The sequence below is a fragment of the Lissotriton helveticus genome, chromosome 11 (assembly GCF_964261635.1).
Source record: "Lissotriton helveticus chromosome 11, aLisHel1.1, whole genome shotgun sequence".
NCBI classification, from domain to species: Eukaryota; Metazoa; Chordata; class Amphibia; order Caudata; family Salamandridae; genus Lissotriton; species Lissotriton helveticus.
In genome coordinates, this window is record NC_136072.1 from 1,031,897,397 (window position 1) to 1,031,921,778 (window position 24,382).

At 47.2% G+C, this 24,382-nt stretch overlaps 1 protein-coding gene across 4 annotated transcripts in view; it reads right to left on the bottom strand.

The window, feature by feature from the left end:
* Positions 1-24,382, bottom strand: part of ACAD10 (acyl-CoA dehydrogenase family member 10) — a 524,903-nt gene that overhangs the window by 103,784 nt on the left and 396,737 nt on the right. For all 4 annotated transcript variants that reach the window (XM_078667441.1, XM_078667438.1, XM_078667440.1 and 1 more), the window contains one exon: positions 15,130-15,270. In XM_078667441.1, coding sequence (XP_078523567.1) covers positions 15,130-15,270 — 141 coding nt within the window. The remainder of the gene's footprint in view (positions 1-15,129; positions 15,271-24,382) is intronic.

Here is a 24,382-nt window from a genome sequence, read left to right on the forward strand (position 1 = left end):
GGAGGATAGACCCGTAAGTCCTCAGGAGGCTGCATTTTGGCCAGGGTATTGCAAATCTTGATACAGAGAACAACTCAGCGCGAAATGGCCCATTTCTGAACTGCCCGTACTTCTGTTTTAGCTCCTACATAGCCCATGAAGAGTTGGTCATCCACCCGGAACTCTTTTGTGCAGTCAAGGTAGAACAACAGTGCTCTTTTTGGGTCCAGACAGTGGAGTTGTTTCTTCTCTTTAGAAGGATGTAGAGTAGCCTAAAAGGTGGACAGGGTGACAGACTGCCCAAATGGAATGGGGACACCACTTTAGGTAGGAAAAAGACCCGGGTGGGAAGCACCACTTTATTCGGGAATACCATGAGATAGGGAGACTTAGATGATAAAGCTTGCAGCTCACTCACGCTCCTGGCAGATGCTATTGCCACTAGAAAGGCTGTCTTGATGGTAAGCAGCCGGAGAGGACAATTGTGAAGCGGTTCAAAGGGAACACACATGAGAGATGCGGAACCCTGTTCAGATCCCACTGAGGCATGATGAAGTGGGAAACATATGTACAAACCCTTTCGGAAATCTAAGAGGAGACTTAAGGGTTGGTCAGGTAGCCACAGGAAAGCGGAAAGAGCAGAGAGATAACAATTGAGAGTGCCCAGAGCAAAGCACTGCTGGGCAAGAATAAAGAGTAGAATATCAGAAAGAGAGGCAGAAAGAGGGTCAATAGTCTTTTCTGTGCAATATTTTATACATTTTTGCCAATAGCAGGCGTATACCCTTCTGGTGGAGGGCCACCTGGCCCCCGAAATAACTTTGCAAACTTCAGGAGAATGGTCAAAAGCCCCACTCAATCTACACGCAAGAGTCAGCAAGTTGACACATTCCGGTGGTGGACCCTCCTATGCAGCTGCAACAGAAGATCCTCCCAGAGGGCCAACCTGATCGGTGGATCAATGCTCATTTTCAGAAGCTCCGGATTGCAAATGGTCTGAGCCCAGTCCGAAGCCACAAGAATGACTTGGTAGTTCTTGATCTTCTTGAGAAACCTGGGCAAAAGTGGTACGGGTGGAAAGGCATACAAGAGGTCTGAGTTCCACTTACGATGAAAAGCGTCGTCGAGCGATAGCCACCTTGGAAAATCCAACGTGCAGAACTGCAGACATTAGGTGTTCTCTTAGGAGATGAACAGATCTAACCAAGGCTCTCCCCACTGCTGAAAGAGACCGTGTGCCACCTCCGAGTGGGTGCGCCATTTGTGATCCCCTAGGCATCTATGGCGGAGTTTTTCGGCCCTGGCGTTCAGAGAACCTGCCAGGTGTTGAACCACCAGGGTTATGCCCTACTGATCAAACCATGTCCAAAGACACAGGGCCTCTAGACAATGGGAAGAAATGCTTCCAATGCAATCGCTCAGAGTTCAAACAGGTTAATGCAAATTCTAGATTCTGCCAGAGACTAGAGTCCTCTGGTCTCCACCTCTCCCAGATGGCCGCTTCATCCCAGGAGTGATGCATCTGTCACCACTGTGAGATCTAGTTGGAGGAGGGAGAGGTTTCTGCCTCTGACCCAATTGTGGTTAATAAGCCATTACTGCAGGCCCTTTGCAGTTCCCTGAGATCTAGACCATGTCGGAGAGGTTCCCCGGATGCTGGAACTTCAGGTCACACTGCAGAGACTGCATATGCCATAAAGCATGATCTACCATTAGGAAGCAGGAGACTATGAGGCTCAGCAGCCTCAGAGTCAATGTCACCGTAATCCAAGCTACCAGCTGAAACATCAGTATTATAACCTAAATATCCTGGACTCGCTGCTTGGGAGGAGAAGCCCAAAAGTTCACAACAGCTCCAATGAAGGGTAGAATCTGAGGAGTCAGGTGCGACTTCGGCACGTTTATAGTAATCCTGAGGCCTGAGACCCGAGCCAAAGTGAGCATCTTGAACTTCTCCTTTTTGAGGAAGAGATTGACAGTTTGGGGTCTAAAATAGGATGAAGATCTTTGTTCTTTTCGGGTATCAGAAAGTGGCTGGAATAACAACCACTACCTTCTTCTGATATTGGAACCCTTTCTACAGCCCCCTTGGCCAGGAGAGCTGTAACTTCCTCTCAGGGCAAGAAAAGATGATCCTACACCAGTCGTTCTTGAGATGGCAGTAAAGGGGGAGGGAAAGATTGGAAAGGGAGGGATTAATCGTTCTGAATTATCTATAAGACTCATCTGTTTCATGTTATGGACTGCCAGTGGAGGAGATGATGTTGGATTCTCCCTCCAACTGGGTACCCATGGTCTTGTAGATCCAAACTTGGAGGGCTTTGAGTCTGCAGCTGGCAAGGGGTTGGTGGCGGAGGATTTCTGGCTACCATTCCCACGTGATCAGAATGTACCGCATCCACGTCCTCGCACAACTTGGGAAGTTTGGGCAGGATGGTGGCTGAGTTATGGCTAGTGCATTTTAAAGCTTCTTCCATAGCCACAAAAGGCAGTCTGGGAGCAAGGCGTCACTGCGAGGCCCAATGACTTGGCCATAGCCAACGAGTCTTCGAAGCGCTCCAGCACCGTGTCTACCTTCTCTCCGAAGAGACGAGTCCCTTTGAAGGGCATGTCCAAAAGGTTGGCCTGGACATCCCCCGAAAAGCCCAGCTAGTCAGTTGTATCCAGGCCAAACCTAATGGTGAACTTTGCTGTATCTTTCCCATCTAAGAGGGAGAATGGCTCTGGCCTCCTTTGGGATCTGTGGCAGCACATGCGCAACCATTTCCTATTGGGTATGGGAGTAAAGGCACAAAACGCATGCAGTGTTCACCAACCGCAATGCAACGCTGGCAGAATAAAACATCTTCACAAGTGTGTCCAGCCTCTTGAATTCCCAATCCGGGGGTGCGACAGAAAACATGCCATGGGAAGTCAAGGATTTGAATGCCAAGCTCTCAGGGATTGGGTTTTGGCTGAGGAAACTAGGATCACCCAGGGCAGGACGATAGAAGCGAGCAATTGTCCTGTTCACAGGAGCCCCTGTGCTAGGCTTGGACAAAGATCCTAGAAGGAAATCAGTCAGTGCTTCATTAAAGTGAAATAGGGGTTTGGATGAGAAAGCCCCAGGCTGAAGCACTTCGGTCAAGCTACCATGGTAAGTTTGAGGTCAAGGACCTCTGCTGCCCTCTTCATCCCTATCGCATAAAATGCTCCCTCATCCGTAGCCACAGTAGGCCGAGAGAGCAGACCAGAATCTGGAGGGTTGTCCAGTCCACTGGCCTCTGATAGTTCCCTATACCAGTCCAAATTCTCAACAGGGCTGTATAACTGGTGTACGTAAGAGTCCAATGACCCCTCCCATTCTTCCCTCATGCCTGTCTGCTCTTCAAAGGCTCAGGCAACAACCTAGGACAACTGTGCCCTGTTGGTGCTGGATTCTGCTGACGCCGTTTTGACTCCGATTCGTCAGGGATGAGAATGGGGCCGACGCTGCTGCTGGACTTTGGCAGCGACGGGACCATCGACATCAGGACCAGTGCCGAAGAATGTCGAGTTGGCACGAACTCCGCCAATCTGGATCTGAAATCAGATCCAGAAGACCCCACTAGATCCAAGGCCGGAGCCATTGGTGCAGAACCGGATGGGGCCTCTTCTGACCGCACAGGGCCCAAAGGTGCTTCAGAGGTGTCAGTCCACTCAAATACTCAGGGCATAGCCTCGTAAAACTCCTTTATTGTAGTGGGGGGTCGTTTTGTCTCCCAGAAATGGGGAGGCACGGAGTCGGACATGGCAACGGCTCAGCAAAACCGTGTCTGGAATGTTGATGTTCCTCACACGTCTCGCCAGCCAACGTGAAGTCGAAGTCCGGTTAGACTTTTTTGTGTCTCCTCGCTAAGTGTCCAGAGGAATTTGAGTGGGAAAAAGAGGACTTGGCAGCTTTTGGTGCGGTCCAGTGACCTTCTTTTCCTCAATCGGGATTGAGACCCCCTAGGAGTTGCGTTCGATGGCGTTGAGTGCCGGGCCGCAAGCAGTTTTAGGGACTGCTCCCTCAAAGCCTTAAGGGCCATTGCCCGGCAGTCCAAGCACAACTTCGAGTTGTAGTCCCACTCAAAGCACCATACGCACACAAGGTGCAGGTCTGTAACCAGGGCCGGACTGAGAACCAAAACCGGCCCTGGCAAAGTGCTCGGCCGGCCCCCTGGAGGTGTGACCGAGCTCTTTGCCGGGGTCGGTTTTCGGCCGATTTTGTTACAGGGCCGATTTTGCAGCTATGCTGCAAAAACGGCCCCCAGGGCCCAAAACCGGCCCCCACCCTTGCGGCGCACCGGGGGATTGCCCTGTGCCCGCAACGGCCAGTCCGGACCTGTCTGTAACTGACATGGCGCAGTGACAGGCACCATACAGCTTAAACCCTACCTTTCTAGATGACATTTGTTACGCACAAGAAAAATCTTTGACAAAATGTCGAAAAAAGTCACCCAAAAAGAGAAAGACGTAGCTCTTCTCCGAATGAGCGCTAACTGGTGCGGAAGGGAAAGAACTGTCCTCTGTGCGCCTTGGTGCCCCCTATATAGGTGACCGCGATGTCCCATCTGGCACCAACGAAGCCAACGGGCACAACCGAATTGAGCCACCCGATGGCCCGCAGTGGTACTGCTCAGTTCCTGGATTCAGTCTGAAGCCAGAGGAATTCAAAGATAAGGAATCTGCAGCTAGAAGTCTCTATCAGATGAGGAGTTTTGTAGAGTGAAGAGGCACAGAGTGCCGTAGAGTAGCACAGAAAAGAGTGGTGTAGAGTAGGCCGAAGAGGCGTAGAGTGGCTTAGAGTAGAATGGAGTGTCAAAGTTTAAATTGGAGTAGTATAGAGTGGAGTGGCGTAGAACGAAGTGGCATACAGTAGAGGGGCGTGGAGCAGTATTTTCATGTCTACTCAATCTCACCAAGGTCGACAAGGCCGAAGCAAAGCTGCAAATATTAGATTTTTACATTCCAAGGAAAAGCAACATGGAGATAACGCTGAAGTTCTTACTATCATAGCAGTGAGCTCATTTTGCAAAAAAGTAGCCAGACCTTGCATGCGCTGTGCTGTGAGATCGACAAGCTACTTACCTTCGATAATGCCTTATCTGGTAGAGACATGATCTAGCCGCACATTGCTTACCTTTAAACCTCCAGGCGTCAGGCTAGATCCGGAAGATTTTTGTCAGCTGTACCCCTGCCTGCCGGTAGGTGGCGTTGGTCGACTCCACGTGACGTCGTCGGCATCATGTTCATCGTGATCTCCGCGTTATCAACATAACCGCCACTCTGGCACACTTACGTCAGTACTTTTCACGACTTTCCACGCCAGAAGCGCGAAGCCATGAAGTGACTGACTATGGTATGGTAAAAAAACACAGATGGCCGTGAACGGGAACATCCTTGACTCTTAAGAACAATTCCGCAGTGCAGGAAGGATGGGTGGGTGGGTGGGTCAGTATGAAATCGATGGCTAAATCATGTGTCTACCAGATAAGGCATTACCGAAGGTACATAACTTGTCCATCGAAGCTGCAGATTCCTTACCTTCAAACAGATACCCAAGCAATACCATCCCCGGAAGAGGGACTGCGGAATGACTTAGACTAGAAAATCCTGTAAACAGAGCGACCAAACAGGACTTCTCTGCGGATCTGGGAAACCAGGCAGTAGTGCCTTGCGACCGTGTGCAGAGATATCCATGTGACAGCTTGACATATGTCAAAGACCGAAACACCACGCTGGAGAGCCGTGGTGCCAGTCTTCGCCCTGGTGGAATGGGCTTTAAGCCCTTCAGGGGGATCCTTCTTCGCTAAAGAGCAACACATTTTAATACGGAGAATGACCCATCGGAATATAGTCCTCTTCTGGACAGCACAGCCTTTCTTTGCACCCATGTATCCAATAAAGAGTGGGTTGTCCACCCGGAACTCTTTTGTTCAATCAAGGTAGAACAATAACAGTGTTTTTGGGTCCAGGCGGTGGAGACGTTCCTCTTCCTTGGAAGGATACGGGGGTGCATGGAAGGTGGGAAGGGTAACTGACTCCGATATAGAAGGGTGTTACCACCTTAGGTAGAAAGGTTGCCCTAATCCAGAGTACTACCTTGTCCTGAAAGATCGTCAGGTAAGGAGGCTGTGAGGACATTGCCTGCAGTTCATTCACTCTCCTGGCAGAGATTATTGCCCCCAAAAAGGCTGTCTTGATGGTGAGCACCCGCAGGGAGCAGTTATGCAGCAGCTCAAATGGGGCACAGATCAGGAAAGTGAGCACCAAATTTAGGTCCCACTGTGGTATGATGAACAGTGAAGGGGGTGCAAATGGTTTAACCCTTTCAAAAACCTCAGCAATACAGAAGATTTGAACAGAGAGGGCTGATCAGTCAGCAGAAGAAAAGAAGAAAGGGCATAAAGCTAGCCTTTAAAAGTGCCCAGAGCAGAGCCCTGCTAGGCCATGGAAAGTATAAACAGAAGGACTTGAGATAGGGGAGCAGATAAGGGGTAGACAGACCCTTATCTGTACAAAATTTACAAAACTTGTTCCATCAACAGGCGTATACTGATTTTTTTGAGGAACGCCTGGCTGCCAGAATAACCTCACAGACTTTTGGAGAGAGGTCAAAGGCTGTCAACTGTCACTGCTTAATCTCCACGCAAGGAGGTGGAGAGTGGACAGGATCAGGTGGAGAACCCTTCCCTGCTACTGCGACAGAAGATCATCCCGAAGAGGCAGCCTCACCAGAGGATGAATGCTCATGCCTAGGAGCTCAGGATACCAAACTCTCCGTGCCCAATCAGGAACCACCAGAATAACTTGTGCCCGGTTGCTTCTGATCTTCTTAAGCACTCTGGGCAGGAGGGGTATGGGTGGAAAAGCTTATAGGACGCCTGAGTTCCACTCTGTATAAAAAGCATCGCAAAGCAAGTGCCTCCTTGGAAATGCCAATGCTCAAAACAGCAGACATTGTGCGTTCTCTTTGGAGGCGAACAGATCTAACTAAGGCTCTCCCCACTGTTAAAAGAGACCTTCTGCCACCTCCGGTGGGAGGCGCCATTCGTGATCTGCCAGGCCCCTTCGGCTGAGCTCGTCCGCCCTGGCGTTAAGAGAACTGGCCAGGTGTTGAACTGCCAGGGAAATGCCTTGACGTTCCAGCCAAGTCCAGAGACGCAGAGCCTCTTGCCAAAGAGTCCATGACCCCACTCCGCTCAGCAGTAGTGTTCTGTGAACACCTGTACAAGCTTTCGCTTTATTGATGGCAAAAAGGCTTTCAGTGCCAGCCAGATCGCCCGAAGCTCCAACAGATTGATTTGGACCTTGGCTTCCCCCGGAGATCAGAGTCCTCTGATCTCCAACTCTCCCAGGTGGCCGGCCCATCCCAGAAGAGACTCACCCATCACTACTGTGAGGTCTGGGTGGGGAAGAGAGAGGGGTCTGCCCTTGAACTAATCCCAGTTCATTAGCCACCACTGCAGGTCGTTTGCATTGCCCTCTGAAATCTGAACCAGGTTGGTGAAATTTTCCACATGCTGTGCCCATTAGAATCAGGTCCCACTGCAGAGCCCATATGTGCCACCTTGCATGGGTCACCAGCAGGATATTGGAGGCCGTGAGGCCCAACAGCCCGAGAGTCATTCTCACCGAAATCCAAGATAAGAGGCGGAAAGTGTCATAGCCTGAATATCTTGGACTCGCCGTTCAGGAGGATAGGACCGAAACTGCACGTGTCCAGAACTGCCACAAAGAAAAGAAGTGACTGAGAGGGAGTCAGGTGTGACTTCCACGCATGGATATTAAACCCCAGCATATGCAGGAGGTTCGCTGTAGCCTGGAGGTGGGTGACAACTGCTTGGGGCGAGCCTGCTTTTACCAACCAGTCGTCAAGATAGGGGAAGACTGCAGGTGCGGCAGGTTCATTGGGGTAGAGGTGCCATGCCCTTCCACCTTTTGCCCCTCACGAACAGTGTCTGTCAGACGCACAAAGGACAGCCTGACAAGACACTGTTCACTTTCAGTTCAAGGAGCCAGACATGTGAAAAATGCGCAGGCTTCTGGCTGCCTGAGCTGAACTTTGCTGGGCTGAGTAAGTCACAGCTCCTGTGGGCGTAACGTCCTCAGCTTAGCAAAGGTCTCTGAGGCCCCTCCGCTCAGTGACGAGGGGTAGCGTCACTGATTGCCTTCCACCTGGGCACTTCAGTTTTAAGCCCTGAAGCGCCCATGGTCCAGTGACAATCAGTGACACTTTATCACAGAGTGAGGTGGGGTCAGAAGTTGCATTCCATTCCACACTGTGATGATGTTGGGACTGCCGCCTTTCCTCATTAGGAAGGCAGCAGTCCCAAGCCTCCTGGAACCTCCGAGGCAGAGCTGGCTGCAGGCAAGTGTTTTTTGTTTAATTTTAAATTAATGTTTCTTGCGTGTGTGCATGTATATATGAATGTTTGGTAAAGAGTGTTGTGAATGTATGTGTTTGTGTGTGTATGTGTGTGTGAGTGAATGCCTGGCTGTGAGTGTTGTGTATGTGTGCATGTGTGCGTTTCCCGCCCGCCCCCTTTCCTCCCAAAATTACTGGCTGCCACTGGAAGACTGGTACCCCTGATCTCCGCAGATGGGTTGAGACCACCGCCATCATTTTTTGTGAACACCCGAGGAGCACTGGTGAGGCCAAAGGGGAGCACCGGATATTGAAAATGCTAGTGATCCACCATGAACCGCAGGTAGCAACGATGGGCAGGCAGGTTGGGGATATGAAAGTAGGCATCCTGCAAGTCCAGCACTACCATCCAGTCTCCTGGGTCCAAGGCAGACAGGACCTGAGCATGAGTGAGCATCTTGAATTTCTCCTTTTTGAGGAGGTACTTGAGGGCTCTGAGGTCTAGGATAGGCCACTGTCCTTCTGTGGGACCAGGAAATAGCGGGAATAGCAACCACTGCCTACTTCAGGCCGTGGAACCCTCTCTATCGCTCTCTTGGCCAAGAAGAGTTGAGACTTCTTCGCGGAGCAAGTCAAGGTGATCCACCGATCGTATACTGGGGGCATAAAAGGAGGGGAAGTCTCAGAGGGGAGGGAGTAGCCCCTTCGGACAATTTGCAACACCCACCTGTCCGATGTAATGTTTCATCAGTGGTGGAGATGATGGAGTATTCTGTCACCAACTGACCGAGAATGAACCTGGGGGACCGGACTAGGAAGGTTTTGCAGTGGAGGAGGGGATAGTGGCTTCGCGTGATTTCAGGTTTCTGACCAACGAGGCCGGGTGAACCACGACCATGGCCCGCAAAGGTTGCTGAACTTGGGGAGCCCTTTGGCCTGGGTAAGTTTGGTGCGGTTAATACGCCCTTCCGTAGCCATGAAAGGAACGAAAATTGGATGAAGCTCTGGGGCGGTAGTGAGGCCCAAAAACTTGCCCGTGAGTCTTTCAAAGTGCTCAAGAGCAGCATCCGCCTTTCTCTGAAGAGATGGGAGACATCAAAGGGCATGGCAAGGTTGGCCTGGACATTCCCCGAAACACTAGATGTTCTCAGCCAGGCGTGGAGATGAACCACCACCGTCGTGGAAATCGCTCTGCCTAGCGAGTTAGTCGTGTCCAAGCCACATCTGATGGTGAACTTAGCTGCATCCCTCGCATCTGAAATAGCTTGGGAGAGTAGAGCCCGATCCTTCTCCGAGAATCTGGACAGCACATGCGTTACCGTATGCCGAATTAAATGGGAGTAACAGTCCAAGAAGCATGCAGTGTTCACCTGCAATGCTAGGCTGTCAAAAGAAAACATTTTCTTCTCTAAGTTTTCCAGCCTCTTGGATTCCCTAGCCAGGGGTGCGAAAGGGAATGCGTCACAAGGAGTGGAAGCTTGGACCACCAAGCTTTGGGGGGTGGGGTGAGTGGTGAGGAAATGTGGGTTGTCCGATGCGGGGCGGTGGCGGCGAGCAATCGTCCTATTCACAGGAGCCACTGTGCAGGGTTTGGACCAAGCCCACAGAAGGACGTCTGTCACTGCCTCATTTTAAGGCAGTAGGGGTTCTGAGCTCGAGATCCCAGGCTGCAGGACCTCTGTCAAGACATTCGTCTTGACTACCACTGTAGGAACGTGCAGGTCGAGGACCTCCGCAGCCCTACGTACCACAATGGCAAAAGATGCTCCCTGCTCAGTAGCCAGGGTAGGAGGAGAAAGCATGCCAGAGTCTGGGGAGGTGTCCAGACCAATGACCTCACCCAATTCCTCATACCAGTCCATGTCTTGCTGTTGCTAGATTTCTAAGGATCCTGCTCCACCTCCCAATCTACTTCCTCCATCCCCAATCCTTCAGAATAGGGCAGAGAGAACGGCATGGAGCTGTATGGCTCAGTCGGCGCCTGACTCGGCATCAGAGGATGCCTGACCAGCTCCATGTCATCGGGGAGATGCTGCCGGTGGGTGCCAGTGACACTGAGGACCCCGGCGCCAGACACAACGCCGGGGAAGGTCACTGTGGAGGTACAACCGGTGTTGGTCCGGACCCGGGAATGGGTCCATTTGGAGGCCATGGTGCCGGGGCCAGAACTGCCGGCATGGGAACCATGGGCCCCCTTGTCCTCTAAGCTTGCAGGGCCCAAAGCCGCTCGGCCAGGGTCAGGCCCCAAATATAGCTCACATGGCATCATAATATTCCTTCAGCTGGGCGGGGGTTGCTCCCGGCCCCGGAAAGGAAGGGAAACGCGGAGTTGACCCAGGCACCCACTCTGCGGATCGGAGCCTCGAACGCCGAGGTTCCTCTGCCACATCGCAAGACAGGCGGGGCAAAGTAGAAGCACTCTTCGACTTCTTCTGCTTTTTGTGGTGCCTCTTACCTGACTTCAACGACTTCGACTAAGAAGACTTCGATTTATCGGAATGGTGCTCGGACATTCCTCTACAGCGAGACCTGGAATGGGATCTAGACTGACGAGGAGACCTCCGCAGTTCAGGACGTCCGGCCATGAGAAGCTCCCTCAAAGCCTTCGGCGCCATGGCCCGGCAGTCGGAGCATGACTTGGAATCGTAGTTGCACTCCAGGCACCAAAGACAGACCAAATAGGGATCTGTGACCAACATGGTGCGGTGACAGGCGCCGCACCAGGCGCCGCAAGGTTTGAATCCCTAAGTCTTCTTGCTTGACATTGAAAACCTACACACTAACAAAGTCAGAAAAAGTCTCAGGGGGTAGCTCTCTTCAATGGATCGGCGCTGATCGAGCAGAAAGAACTGACGTCAGTGCACCAGAGTGGCGTTTATATTGATGACGTAGACATTACTACGATGGCGAACGAGACTCCGATGACATCACACAGAGTTGACCGATGCCATCTTCCAGATCCAGCCTGATACCTCGAAGTTCTAAGGAAAGGCTAGAAGTTTCTATCAGATGTATTGCTTACAATTCAGCGGCCTTACGACCAGTCCAAATATATCATTAGTTGTTCCTGTTGCCACTCTCATTTGCAATCTTTCGTTTGCTTAGCTCTATTAAGCTTCTCTTCCTATTCTGTGATAGCTGTTCCCTGCAGATTTGACAAAGTGCATGCGTTCTTCCTAGTCTTTGTTCTTCCTCGTCTTTTTGCAACGCACTATTTGTTTTATTCAATGAGAGTTTTGGTAGCATTCCTGAACTTGCAATGAGCTTTCCTAATTTTAAAACAGGCATATGGTTTATTTATGTTGCTTTCATTGTATCTGCCATCAATCTTGACTCTTTAGTTACACCCTAAACTGTACTACTCTACTCTATGCTACTACATTCTATGCCACTCCAAGTCACTCCACTCTACTCTAAGCCATCCACAAATACACCACTCCACACATCACCCTACTCTATGCACTTTAATCTATGCCACTCTATTCCATTCCACTCTACACCACCCCATGCCACTCCACAACACTACTCCACGCTATTCTGCTCCATTCTGCTCTACACTCAACTCTACGCTACGCTACGCCACTCTATGTCACTCTACACCACTCTACACAATGCTACACTACAGCACTCAACACCATGCCACTGTACTCCATGCCACTCTATTGCACGCCACCACTCTATGCTGCCATTCTACTCAATGACACTCCAGTCTATGCCACTACACTCAACAATGCTACTCTAAGCCACTCCTCGTCACTCTACACCATTCCACTCTACGTCACTCTTTTCCACACAATGTTACACCACTCTTGACATTCTGCGCCACTTCACTCTACACCACTCCATGCCACTCGGCGCAGTTCACTCTATGTCACTCCACACAATGCCAACCTACTCTACTCTCTGCTAGTCTATGCTACTCTACCTCACTCTACTCCATGACACACCACTTTTTCTCACTCTACCCACTCTACTCTATGCCACTCCACTTTACTCCATAACACTTCATTCCACTCTAGTGTATGCCTGTCTACACCACTCCACAGCATGCCACTGTACTCTACTCTATTCCATACAATGCCACTCCAAAGGCCCTATATGCTACTCCACACTGCCATTCTACTCCCTTCTATGCGTCTCCAGGCCACACGTTTATATTCTATGCCACTCCACTCTACCCCACTCTACTCCATGCCATCCAACATTACTATAATCCACTCTGCATGCCACTGTACTCTACACCACCCCACTACGCCTCTCCATGCACTAATCTGTAAACCACTCCAATTTACGTCACTCCAATCTACGTCACTTTACTCTATGCCACTTTAAGCAACTCCACTTCACACCAATCTACTCTGCCTCATTGTAATGAAGATATACAAGACTATGAGCCTGATTTATATTCGGGCAAACAGGATACTCCATCACAAATGTTTTACAGGATATAATGCACTTGGAATACAGCAGACGGGATATCTGTCACGTTTGTGGACTATAAATAAGGCCCTAAATTATAGGTGCCGATTTTGTAGTTCTAAGTGAGAACGTTTTAGCCCATGAAATTAGTTGTTTCATGTGAGCATAAAAGATTTTTGATTTCATCAATAAAAAGATTAGGGCTTAGATCCTGCAACGGCACAATTGTGATCTGCTTCAAAAGCACGATTGACAATTATTGAAGGGTTTTGTCAAACTGATAAAATAATTTTTTTTTTGTTGTCCTCATAAATGCCACCAGAAATTGTCAACTCTAGATGGACTTTTCTCCTGGCCACTAACACGGGCTAACTGTTCCCGTCCTGGATCCCGTGGATAGCCAACGGAGATCACCCAGAGGTAGGTCGTTTCCTTATCCCACTCCCATTCATGATGTATCGAGGCCTTTGGGAGGACAGGACCACGAAACCTCTGGCATAATCATTGGACATTTTGTGTACCTTGTCCGTTATCTCTCAGACCATGCAATTAGTTGGGACCAGATTTTAACAGCACTTTCTCCTCCACACAATAGGTCTAAACGACTAACAGCCATAATATTCTTAAGACAGTTTGCAAATCGAGGAGGACTTACAGATTTCCACTCCCTGCAGATCTCCCTTCTAGCTATAACAATGACATAGAAGATAAACTGTGAAATGCTGTTACTAACATCATAGTCCAGGAGGAGACCAAAAAATATCAATCTGGGGGAACAAATGATTGGTATGGATAGAACCTCTTCTAGGAACCCACAGACCTGATCCCAGTAGCTGATGATTTCAGGGCAGTCAACAAACATATGTCTATCATCTGCACCTGGTGACCTGCATCTTAAGCATGATAAAATAATTGATAAATTAGACCATTTGCAAAGCAATTTAAAAGAAAATGAAAGAGACCTACTAACAATAACATTTTTATGCAATAATGTTTTATACGTTTTTTAAAAATTAATGCTATTCATAATATTACAATGCTTGATATGGTTTTATCAATGCACTTTATATCGGATAATGAAAATGTGATGGTGAGAAGTGATTATGCTGAACATTACTCTCAAGGAAGTCATGTGCATATCAGGAAACTAGGTAAGTAAATATATAAATTGGTAATAGTTACCCCGTTTTTATATACACAGACAGACAGACAGACAGACAGACAGACACAGACACACACACACACACACACGGTTATAATTTGGAAATAATGATTTACATTGATCTGATATCAATAATACAGTGCAAATAGATGAGGATGCAAAATTAACCTCTTCGACGCTGATGACGAAACCGCTCCGTCATCAGCCGCGGTGGCGCTGTGCTGATGACGGAGCGGTACCGTCATGGCCCGCCCGACGCGCCTGCGCGGCGCGTTCTATTGAGCGGGCGGGGTTCTGACGGAACCGCTCCGTCATGAGCACAGCTCAACCGAGGCTGGTGACGGAGCGGTTCCGTCACCAGCGTGTGAGCGCAGCGTGGCCCCCCCGCCCCCTTAGCGCTGCGGCGGAATAGCCGCCGCAGCGAAGGTGTTAAAGACTTGTACCTTTCACTCTGCTTTTACATTAGGTTATATCCTGCTTTTTATTGTTCGGTTTTTATTTTCCAAGACATGTTTATGTTTCCCTTCTAAGTGCATTTCTATTACTTTTTTTTTTTAATCTCCTGGCATGTTTCCATCCACTGCCCTAAATGATGGAGGGTATACAAGGTAAAGCAAATGATACTTAGAGGCCTTGAGAGCGCATGTAATGGAAATGCCGTGTCATGAAGTACACCAAAGCTTTGTCACTAGGGAGTGAGGTCACATGAGGGAACTAGTAGGTTTCCAGTACAGTACAGAGGTAAGAAGAAGTGAAGTAATCAACACAGCTGTAGAAACCAGGACATACGAATCATTTGATTTCAGCATTTCACGATGAATTCAAAGCTGCAGAAAGAAACCTTTGGTCACCAGATGACGCAACCAGACTAACCTCAGACACGGCTTTTCAATATCCCTTTATAAAGGTCGGCATGAGGCAATTCAGAAACACTTTAGCATTTATCCTAGTTTTGTTCAGCTCAGAGAGTGTTTGCACATGTGCATAACACAAAATATTATAAACAATCATGTCTTTGGAATAGATTTCAAAGGGTTTTTATAAAAGAATATTTAATATTTTCAGCTTTAAAACCAAACATTAAAATGGCCTTTTCTGCAATCCAACCATTTTGTTTTTCTAATATGGAAAATGTGTACATGCAGAATATTAAATAAGTCTTACTTTCTAATGTGATTAAAATTAATTAACAAAATACCTCTGGTGCAAAAAGAGATGTTCCCATTAGCTCACACAGATGAGCATATTCTAAATTCGTCAGCCTTGCACCGTACTTTCGCTCAGGGTCACTTTCCAAAGGCAGGAAGAGGTTCCACAAGCCTTCTGACTTAGCCTTTTCCTGAAATGAAAATATAGCAATCAAAATACAGTAAAAGGGTGTTTTCTTAAGACTAGTCCTCCGGTTTATGCAGTTAACTGAAGAGAGGACATTTAACAACTGGTAGAGCCCTCAGCAGTAATCTAATTCTACAGTAACACCTATTTTCTTCCAGGAAAGATATTGGTGTAGAAAATATCACAACTAAATGCTGTGTAAATGCAGTCGATTGAGATCTTCTGGATCTCAAAAACGGGATTCTGAAAAATACAAACCTTTTGTAAGTTATGCATATAGGTGGTGCTTAGCACTTGATGCACCCAATTGCATATGCACCATCGTCATTGTATTAATGACAAATATTGTACTAAAGCCCGCACTGCCCACTTACACCGTCTCATAGGAGAGTAATATGGTTAGACTTTGAGACAATTTTGCAAGATTCTATGCTAGATAAACTGCAAACCATTAAACATGGTTCCCCGTCAGATCGCTGCCAGGCTGAAATTTTTAAGCTTATGGCCAGACAGTGGCACTGGTGATGGTAGCCATCCGAAACCAGTCTCTGGCCAAGGGCCTTGTCCCAAACTCCTGCATGACAGCTTTACTGGTCACACACCTGAAGAAACCTTCTTTATATCCTGGGATCTTGTCCAACTACCATCTAATTTCCCTTCATCGGTTTAATTATAAAGTTCGGAAAAGTTTTGTTAATTTCCAACCGTCCCACTAAATTGGCAGTAGCTCCTTGCTGAATTTTTTCAGTCATGCTTTTGCCCAGCAAGGCACTAAGGGCCCGATGAAGGTAAATGGCATTTACCGATTCGTAAATACCGAATCTGTAGCATTCGGTAATTACCAAATCGGTATTTACCGATTTGGTTATTGCCATTGATTCCTATAGGCCATGAGGCCCATAGGAACCAATGTCAATTACCGATGCGGTAAATACCGATTCGGTAAAATTACCGAATTTACAAGGGGGACAGGGTGTCACTTTGACACCCTGTTGCACCCCTGATTCAGGCTTGTGTGAGTGCCACATGGCACAGGTGTACATGCACAGATGTGCATGTACACAGAAATTCGTTATTTACCATGCAATAGTATTACATGGTAAATAACGAATTCTTAGGGGCCTGTGGCACTGTTTCCAGTGCCACCTACATATGGATTGACCCATTCGGTAAAATGACCGATTCGGTATTTTACAGAATCGGTAAATTTACCGATTCTGTAAATTTACCGATTCTGTAAAATATATGCCCCCTACATCTCAATCACCAAATACCAGTCAGTAACGGCCGGAATCGGCCGTTACCGACCGGTATTTGGTGACCTACATCTGGCCCTAAGGCTGTTAATCGACGTCACCAAAGACAACCATATGACACTAAATGCTGGAGGCTCCTCGGCTCTGATCTTCGACGAGTCGGCTGCCTTATTGGAGGACATGTTTTAGCCTCGTTTTCACCTTTACTCACCTCCAAATCTCAGGCAGTTCAGCTACCCTCCTTCCATTCTGCTTTTAAGTTTCTTTCTTGTGGAGTGCTGCAGGGTTCTACGCTAAACTCCATGATTTTCAACACGTGCTGCCCCCATGGCTGGCCCGATTGCCTCCTTTGGCTTTCCATTTCATGACACACAAATTATCCTTAGGTTAGACTGATATATTAACATAATTCAGGAAAAGTTTAAATGTTGTCTGTTTTTAGTCGCTATTCGGATGAACATTAATACCCTTCGACTCAACTCAGATACAACTGAAATCTTGGTGGCTCTTGAGTTGGTTGCCTGCTTGTGGCCTCCGGACGCAAATTGGAGGTAATCTTTGACAACAAGCTTTTCTTTGAGGCCCACATCATCAAATTTACCTCCACTTTTAGTGATAAAGCTTTTAAGGAATATTCTAATTTTTATCTCCTGCTCTACAAGGCAACTTCTCAGCCAGACACTAATCATAAGTAGGTTCTATTATTGCAATGCGCTATTTTTTGGACTCCCTTGTTATCTGATGTATAAACTTTAACTGATGCAAAATGCCACAGCCCAAAATTTGGTGGATATCCCAAAATGGGTCAGTATGTCCTCACAAGTCTACACTGGCCCCTGTTTCAAAAACTGCTTATTCAAAGCCTTATGCTTTTGCCTCAAAAGCATTTTCAAATCTCTTCGACTCCTTTAACTAGATTTCCTCAGAGGTTGCGAATTACACACCTGCCCAGAATGCTAGGCTCCTCCACGGCATACATGGTCACTTTTTTCTCATGAGCCCCAGAGCACGCTTGTGAGGTCACTTCTATAAAGAGCTATCTCTTCAAACTATGACCCTAATTGATTGTTTGCCTAGGTTCTTCTGCTCATGCCCCTCATTGTGCATTTATGTATATTTATATATATATATATTCACTGAAAAAAACAGAGGTTTCAGGGACATTATAGTTAGTTGGACATTTCACTCATAGAACACCAGAGAAATTCAGCCGTTATAATCAGCTGAGCTAACTATAACTTGCACCCTCGCAATGCACTGCTGATGATGCCACATATTACATCACTGATGACATCACTGATGACATCATCCACTTAATATCCGATGCACCTCCTCACACCCTAATATAAACTTTCATACACCCACTCTAAAATACAGACTGGGTCTGAGTGTTTGATTGGTTGAGATGCTCCGTCCATCACCACCCCCTTTTGTACCGCTTTGTTCGCCATAAGTTGGCAGGGTATGCTCAGACGTGAGTCCCCTGCTCACTTTGCGACTGGATTCAAGCAAGCCTGGATGAAGACGGCTGTAATGCCAGAAACCGGTCCTAGGAAGCTTGAATCCGGTCCAGGGAAGGCATGGATTGGCGGTTCGTGCTGGACTGTTCCCATGAGGCACAGGGTCAGACTGATTTGCATATGGCCATGTCTGAACTGGGATGGCAGAGTGGGCTAAAGAACGGTGATGGATTAAACCCAGATCTGTTGACTGGGTGTGAGTGTTTGATTGGTTCAGATGCTCAGTCCATCACCACCCCCTTTTATACAGCTTTGTTTGCCATAAGTTGGCAGCGTATGCTCAGACGTGAGTCCCTTGCTCACTTTGCCACTGGATTCAAGCAAGCCTGGCTGAAGACGGCTGGAATGCCAGAAACCAGTCCTAGGAAGATTGAATCCGGTCCAGGGAAGGCATGGCTTGGTGGTTCGGGCTGGACTGTTCTCATGAGGCACAGGGTCAGACTGATTTGCATATGGCCATGTCTGAACTGGGGTGGAAGAGTGGGCTAAAGAACGGTGATGGATTAAACCCAGATCTTTTGACTGGGTGTGAGTGTTTGATTGGTTCAGATGCTCCGTCCATCACCACCCCCTTTTGTACCCGAGCTGTGGTGGTGGCACTGCCCGCACCCTCAGCCGCGTCGCACAACGGGCGAGAAGAAGTCAAAGAGGGACGATGCTTCTTCGACTTCTTTTTGGAATGCTTCGGCTTACCTGACCCCGGGTGCGAAGACTTAGATCCAGAAGAATGGTGATGAAGGCTCCGCGACTGGTCCCTCGACCTCCCATGGGACCGGGACCTCGAGCTGCACGGAGCCGACTGACGGACTTCAAGCAACTTTCGGGACCGCTCCCGCAAAGTCTGTGGTGCCATAGCCCAGCAGTCGGGGCACGACTTTTGGGTCATAGTCGCGCCACGGGCAGTAAAGACACACGCGGTGGGGGTCCGTCGCCGTCATCATGCAATGACAGTCCCCACAGTTCTTGAAACCGGGCATCCCTACGACACCAGGAGTCGATCAACTCGAAAAGATGAGGTAAAAGGCCTTGAAAAGCTCAGTCAAAAAAATTACTGGGGGTACTCGCTCTTCCCGGATCTGCTCTTGCTGGAGCAGAAAAAAAAAAGAACAGAACTGACGTCAGCACGCGTGGGCGCTTCTAAGTAGCTCCAGCGACGTCATCCCGACGTCATCCCGATTCCTTAAAAATCGCTATTTGGGAATCGCAAAATGGAAATTACCTACATATGCCCCAATGTCATTTGTCAATGCAGGGCTGTGTGTGTTTTGTGAGGGAAAATGTACGAACATGACTATTCATATTCCTGTAATCCAACACTATACAATAGGAACCGTTCGGTTTCACTATTGGAAAAAGAGGATTTTTCATTGACGAAACACAGGGTTCAATTACACCTTGATATTCCAATTGTGTCAAGATGACACTCACGTAAGCTTTGGCGTCTCGTTTGATAGGGTATTGGGCTTGCGGCTGTGGCATGGAATGTGAAGCTATCTCATGGGCCGGTGATTGATTGTACCAGCACACATGATTACGATACACAGCCGGCGCTAGGGCCAAAGCCCATTCAGACTTATAAGCTTGTCTAGCCTCTTCCGAGACGTAAAAGGAAAAACTAGGAAGTATTACGTCTTCCTCCGCGACGAAGCCAAGTCGAATGGGGGGAGGCCAATCAGCTTCCGCCAATAAAATGTTATAAGAGGAAGTAAGGTTTTCCCAAAAGATTGCCTATATTGTCCATCTGATGTCACCCTCAATTTGGAGGATTAGCTCTTAATGCATATCTGGAAGTGCAATTTGAGCATCTGCTGTCTCCACTGTAATGAAAGTATCAGTTGCTCTCGCCTCCAGACAAGGACAGAGTGCCTATCGCACTATGGTAACTTCCGCCATGCTGCCGAGAACTGTCACAGCCCATCTCCAATCGAGGAGCAGGGTTCTCACTGTCTGAGGCATATTTCACTGTCAAAGCGCAACTTTCTTCTTCTGAAACGGGGCACGGTAAGGATGCTGACCCTCATGCTTTGCTTTTACATCAAACTGTTGTGGCTGATCATGTCTTTGTTGAGTAGTCTAGTCACGTCTGCGATCCTGTCCCTCCCCTCAACCGAACTGTGGGTCAGATGATTCCTGAAAGAAACGAGGAGAGCGCGCATCAGGAACCTGAAATCTTTCTGACGTCTTAAGTTTAGTGCGGTCACGCAAATAATTTCTATGTTCAGAACCTTGCAAACCTTGCTTCTGTTATTGCTTATACCAGTTTTTCTTTGGAAAAACTGAACGCCCCTCTTTTTCTGGTCAGGGCTTACTTTTTTTTCTGAGTAAAAGGTCTCATTCCCAAATTATTGCGTCACAATGATTTATAAACTTTAGCTATAATCTTGAGCAATTCACTTTGTTTCTCCACGTCAGCCACTGCCTTAAGGAGCTGACTCACCTGTAGGCTAACTGCTTCCCCCTTGACGTTAGCAAGAATCATGTCTGAGACTATGGGGAATGCCTCCACGAGTCTCATCCCCAACTCAAGGGCGGCCTCCGCTCTGTGTTCATCCTGATCTTTCTTAAGAACCATCAGAAGCACAGTCATGGAGGGGGCGCCAAAGCATAGCGAGTAAATTGCTGCGAACACCTTCCCCCAAGTGGTGCAATCTGCTAAATTGGGAACAAGACCTTTCGGCTATCTCATTGTAGGTATCCTGTGTTTATCCACTGCAGACATGTGAGGAAAGACAGCTTTGAGTTGTTCCAATTCTTCGACCAACTAAAAGGGAATTCATTCCTATTCTGAGGCCACTTCCTCATCACTAAATTAATCATGATAGGACTTATAACCATGCCACCATACCCTGGTGGCTGAGCGGCACCTGCCGGAACCGCCGGTACATTACGAGAAAGATATTGAATGACACTTCTAAGAATGTGAATTAAGGACGTGTGCAAAATTCGCAGCTCTGCGTGTGAAACTGTCAGATAATTTAGATGTGGAGTAAAGCCAGCTAAAACGAGCCAAGTGGCTCTGTCGACCGACATGGGTCCAAGACGGACCACCGAAACAAGGTGAGGTAGGGCGCCATTAAACCATATGCGGTGCTCCCAAGCTGACAAAGGAACCTCAAGTAAATGATATGGACGGTAATGTTGTGGCACCGTACCACGTTCATATTCATAAAAGAAATTATCGCCCCCCCTCAACCGCAGGAAACTTAACCCAGGAGTGCTAAGTTTTCTCAAGAAAGTACAATTATTTAATCACAATTGATACAACAAAATCAATGATTAAGCAACACTTCATCAAAAAGACAATATAATTCTTGTATTCCAAGTGAATTTCTTTGTATTGCCAGCAGCCAATTATCGCCCGGGTTCAATAAATCCCGATAGCCTATCGGGATTTATCGAACCCGGGCGGAGTTGGAGTAAAATGAGGCTCCCAGTACATCGATTGTGCTTGGTGCATTGAGGAAATAAGGTCTGTAATGAGAATCGTCAAAATAATCACTTTCTAGAAACCTTACTTTGGGTGGGATAATTGGAGAAGTTTTACTTGAGGAATTTAAACGTTGAAAGAAGGCGCAGATCTGGTGTGGATTCTATTAGCTGAGTGGCTTAAAGATTGACGAAGGTGCGTGACTTATGTTGGGAGCATCCTAGACTCAAGGCATAGAAATATTACAGATCTGGAAGCGTCGAAATAGTAATTTTCAAGCCCTGATGACGTCCTACCTATAGGACGAAATGCGTCGGCTGCTGGCAATACAAAGAAATTCACTTGGAATACAAGAATTATATTGTCTTTTTGATGAAGTGTTGCTTAATCATTGATTTTGTTGTATCAATTGTGATTAAATAATTGTACTTTTTTGAGAAAACTTAGCACTCCCAGCTCATTATTTGAGTACTTATTAAGATAATTTGGGGTTGGACGGTGCCCTAGTAGCTGGTAGGAGTGCAACCTAAAATAATCAATTGATAAAAACCCTCAGAGTGCACCAAAGTACACCCTACGTCGTCCACAAGTTTTGTTGAAGCAAAACTTAACCCAGGAGTAGAAAAGCTCAAAGCGGTAAGCATAATTTGCCTCTACAAAAAATATAAAATCCGCTCCCGCAACTGGGTCTCCATTTGCGGTCAAATGCGCAGTAACTGCAGCACGATTAGGTACAGCTATGACTATCGGTTGTGCCATTATGGAATGCAGCTCAACAATGGGCTTAAAATACAGAAAACCTTTTATAGTTCATGCTTGAAAAACCTATAAAACTTCCAATATAGGAGGTAAACTCCCCCACACCACGGACGTCTTCGTAACCGGTCCGAGGGTATCGTGGACAAGCGGAAGTGCTACTCAAGGGTCCTGTGAATAAGAACCAGACCAAACTTTGATGGCGCTATGTTGCAGGGATTCGGCACATACACAGAACTATGTGCAGGATTATGGGACCCTGATGTATAGGGGTTGAGCCTTCCTACCACCGTAGTGCCCACGAGCCCAGGACCAACTAGCGCCGTTGTACCCACGAGCCCAAGACGAACTAGCTATAGTGTCTCACTCGTTCTCCTACACAAACTCAGAGAAGCAAATGATTAGTCAACCCAGAACACAACACTGCCGGATCTCTCAGGAATCGTGGTAACAAGACACACCTTTTCGCTCCTGTCCATACACAATAGGATCTGACCGAGACACGAATATAGTTTAAAATGTTTATTTTAACTAACGTGCTCCAACATGCAGAATATGTGCCACAACAAGCAGAAAAATGCAGAACAGTATTACAGTTAGAATCGCAGCCTGTCCATAGATTATGAAGGGAGATCGTATAAAGACAATGGAGAAAGGACTACTGTGCCAAACCTCCCTCCCCTTGGTAAGAATGAATATTATTATATATTAGAAGATCTTTGGGTTTTGTTAGCAGACCTCATACCTTAGAGCATAGAAGGGATTTCTACATCGAAGCTGGGTGGTGCTCTTCTCCCTGGAAAGGTCCCTCTCCAAGTGTGTGTCCCCTAAACATGCATCCCCGTAATATCAAAGTACGAGCTTCCAGCAGTAGTTGCGTTAGTGTGTCTTGTCTAGGTGCTAGGACCTGACCAGAACAGAATAACAAGGGGCATTGTTTATCGACCTTGCTCACAATGTTCAGACTAAACTCCAGGAACAAGCAGAGAACGAACACAGCAAACAGTTCTCATGTGAAAGGAATAAACGGAGTCTAGCAAAAATAAAGTTATGTAGTAACGTGCGCAGCAAAAGCAGCATCATGGCTGTCGGGCTCATGCTAACTTAGTGATGTTGACGATGTCCCTTTCTGCCACATGACAGAGGTCTTTATCAGATTCTGCTAAACAGCTGGGGGCACATGCACCAGCTCAGCCATCTCAGCCTCCTAAGGAATCCTTGGTGTGACAATTCTTTGATATGAGGCCAAGTAGAAAGAATGTTTCTGCAAAGTATGTCATCTGTAAACTTTGCAAGGAGTTTAACTGGGAAAGCATAACTAAACAATATAGCATGAGTACCACTGGCATATGGAGACAACTCAGATCTTTGCATCCGCAAAGTCTTGCACAGGCAGAATTGGCTCGTGCTCTGGAGCTAGGCAACTCAACAGGGGCTTCCACATAATTTGTTCTGGGAGATACGGAGTCTGCACAGGTTCCAAGTGTACAAACAGAAAATTTCTTTCAGGAATATAGCAGTATTTTGCTGCTTGGGTAAGCAGACACGCAGGTCAGTCCAGGACATGCTTGTCCAAGATCATAAGTGCCCCCCAGGCAGTAGGCTTTTTTTTAACAGTCTGGACTATATGTTTCTCCTTTTTGTTTATAAGGAGATGTTTTTGGTGTTTCACACCTTAAAGTTGTATGTTTTTGTCCTACCTTAACAAGACAAAAAAAAAGATTCTAGTTGTTTAAAACTGTTAATAGAAAAGCTCCTTTCAGAGCCAGCCTCTACTTTCATATACAATGTGGTTTGCATTATGTTTCCCTTTTCCCCGTTCATAAAAGCTCTTGTGAGACTCTCCCAAGAGCCAGGCAGGCAATCGCTTGGGTGCAGTCCGAGGGGGAAGTGCTTCCTAATTTACATGACGTTGCATTTACATTGAATATATCCTGATGTAGTATGTATAATTTACATACACCACAATAGTAACAGTTTGTTTAGTTTAATGAAATACAATCTATGATTTCATTGTGGGGAAAAATAAATCATTTAGGTTTATTTAAAAACCCCACGTTTATTTCCATGAGAGCAACACTGGTACATTGCACACATTGATACTCATTTATTTATTTTAAGTCCATTTGCTATTATTAGAAAAAGTTGAATCACTAC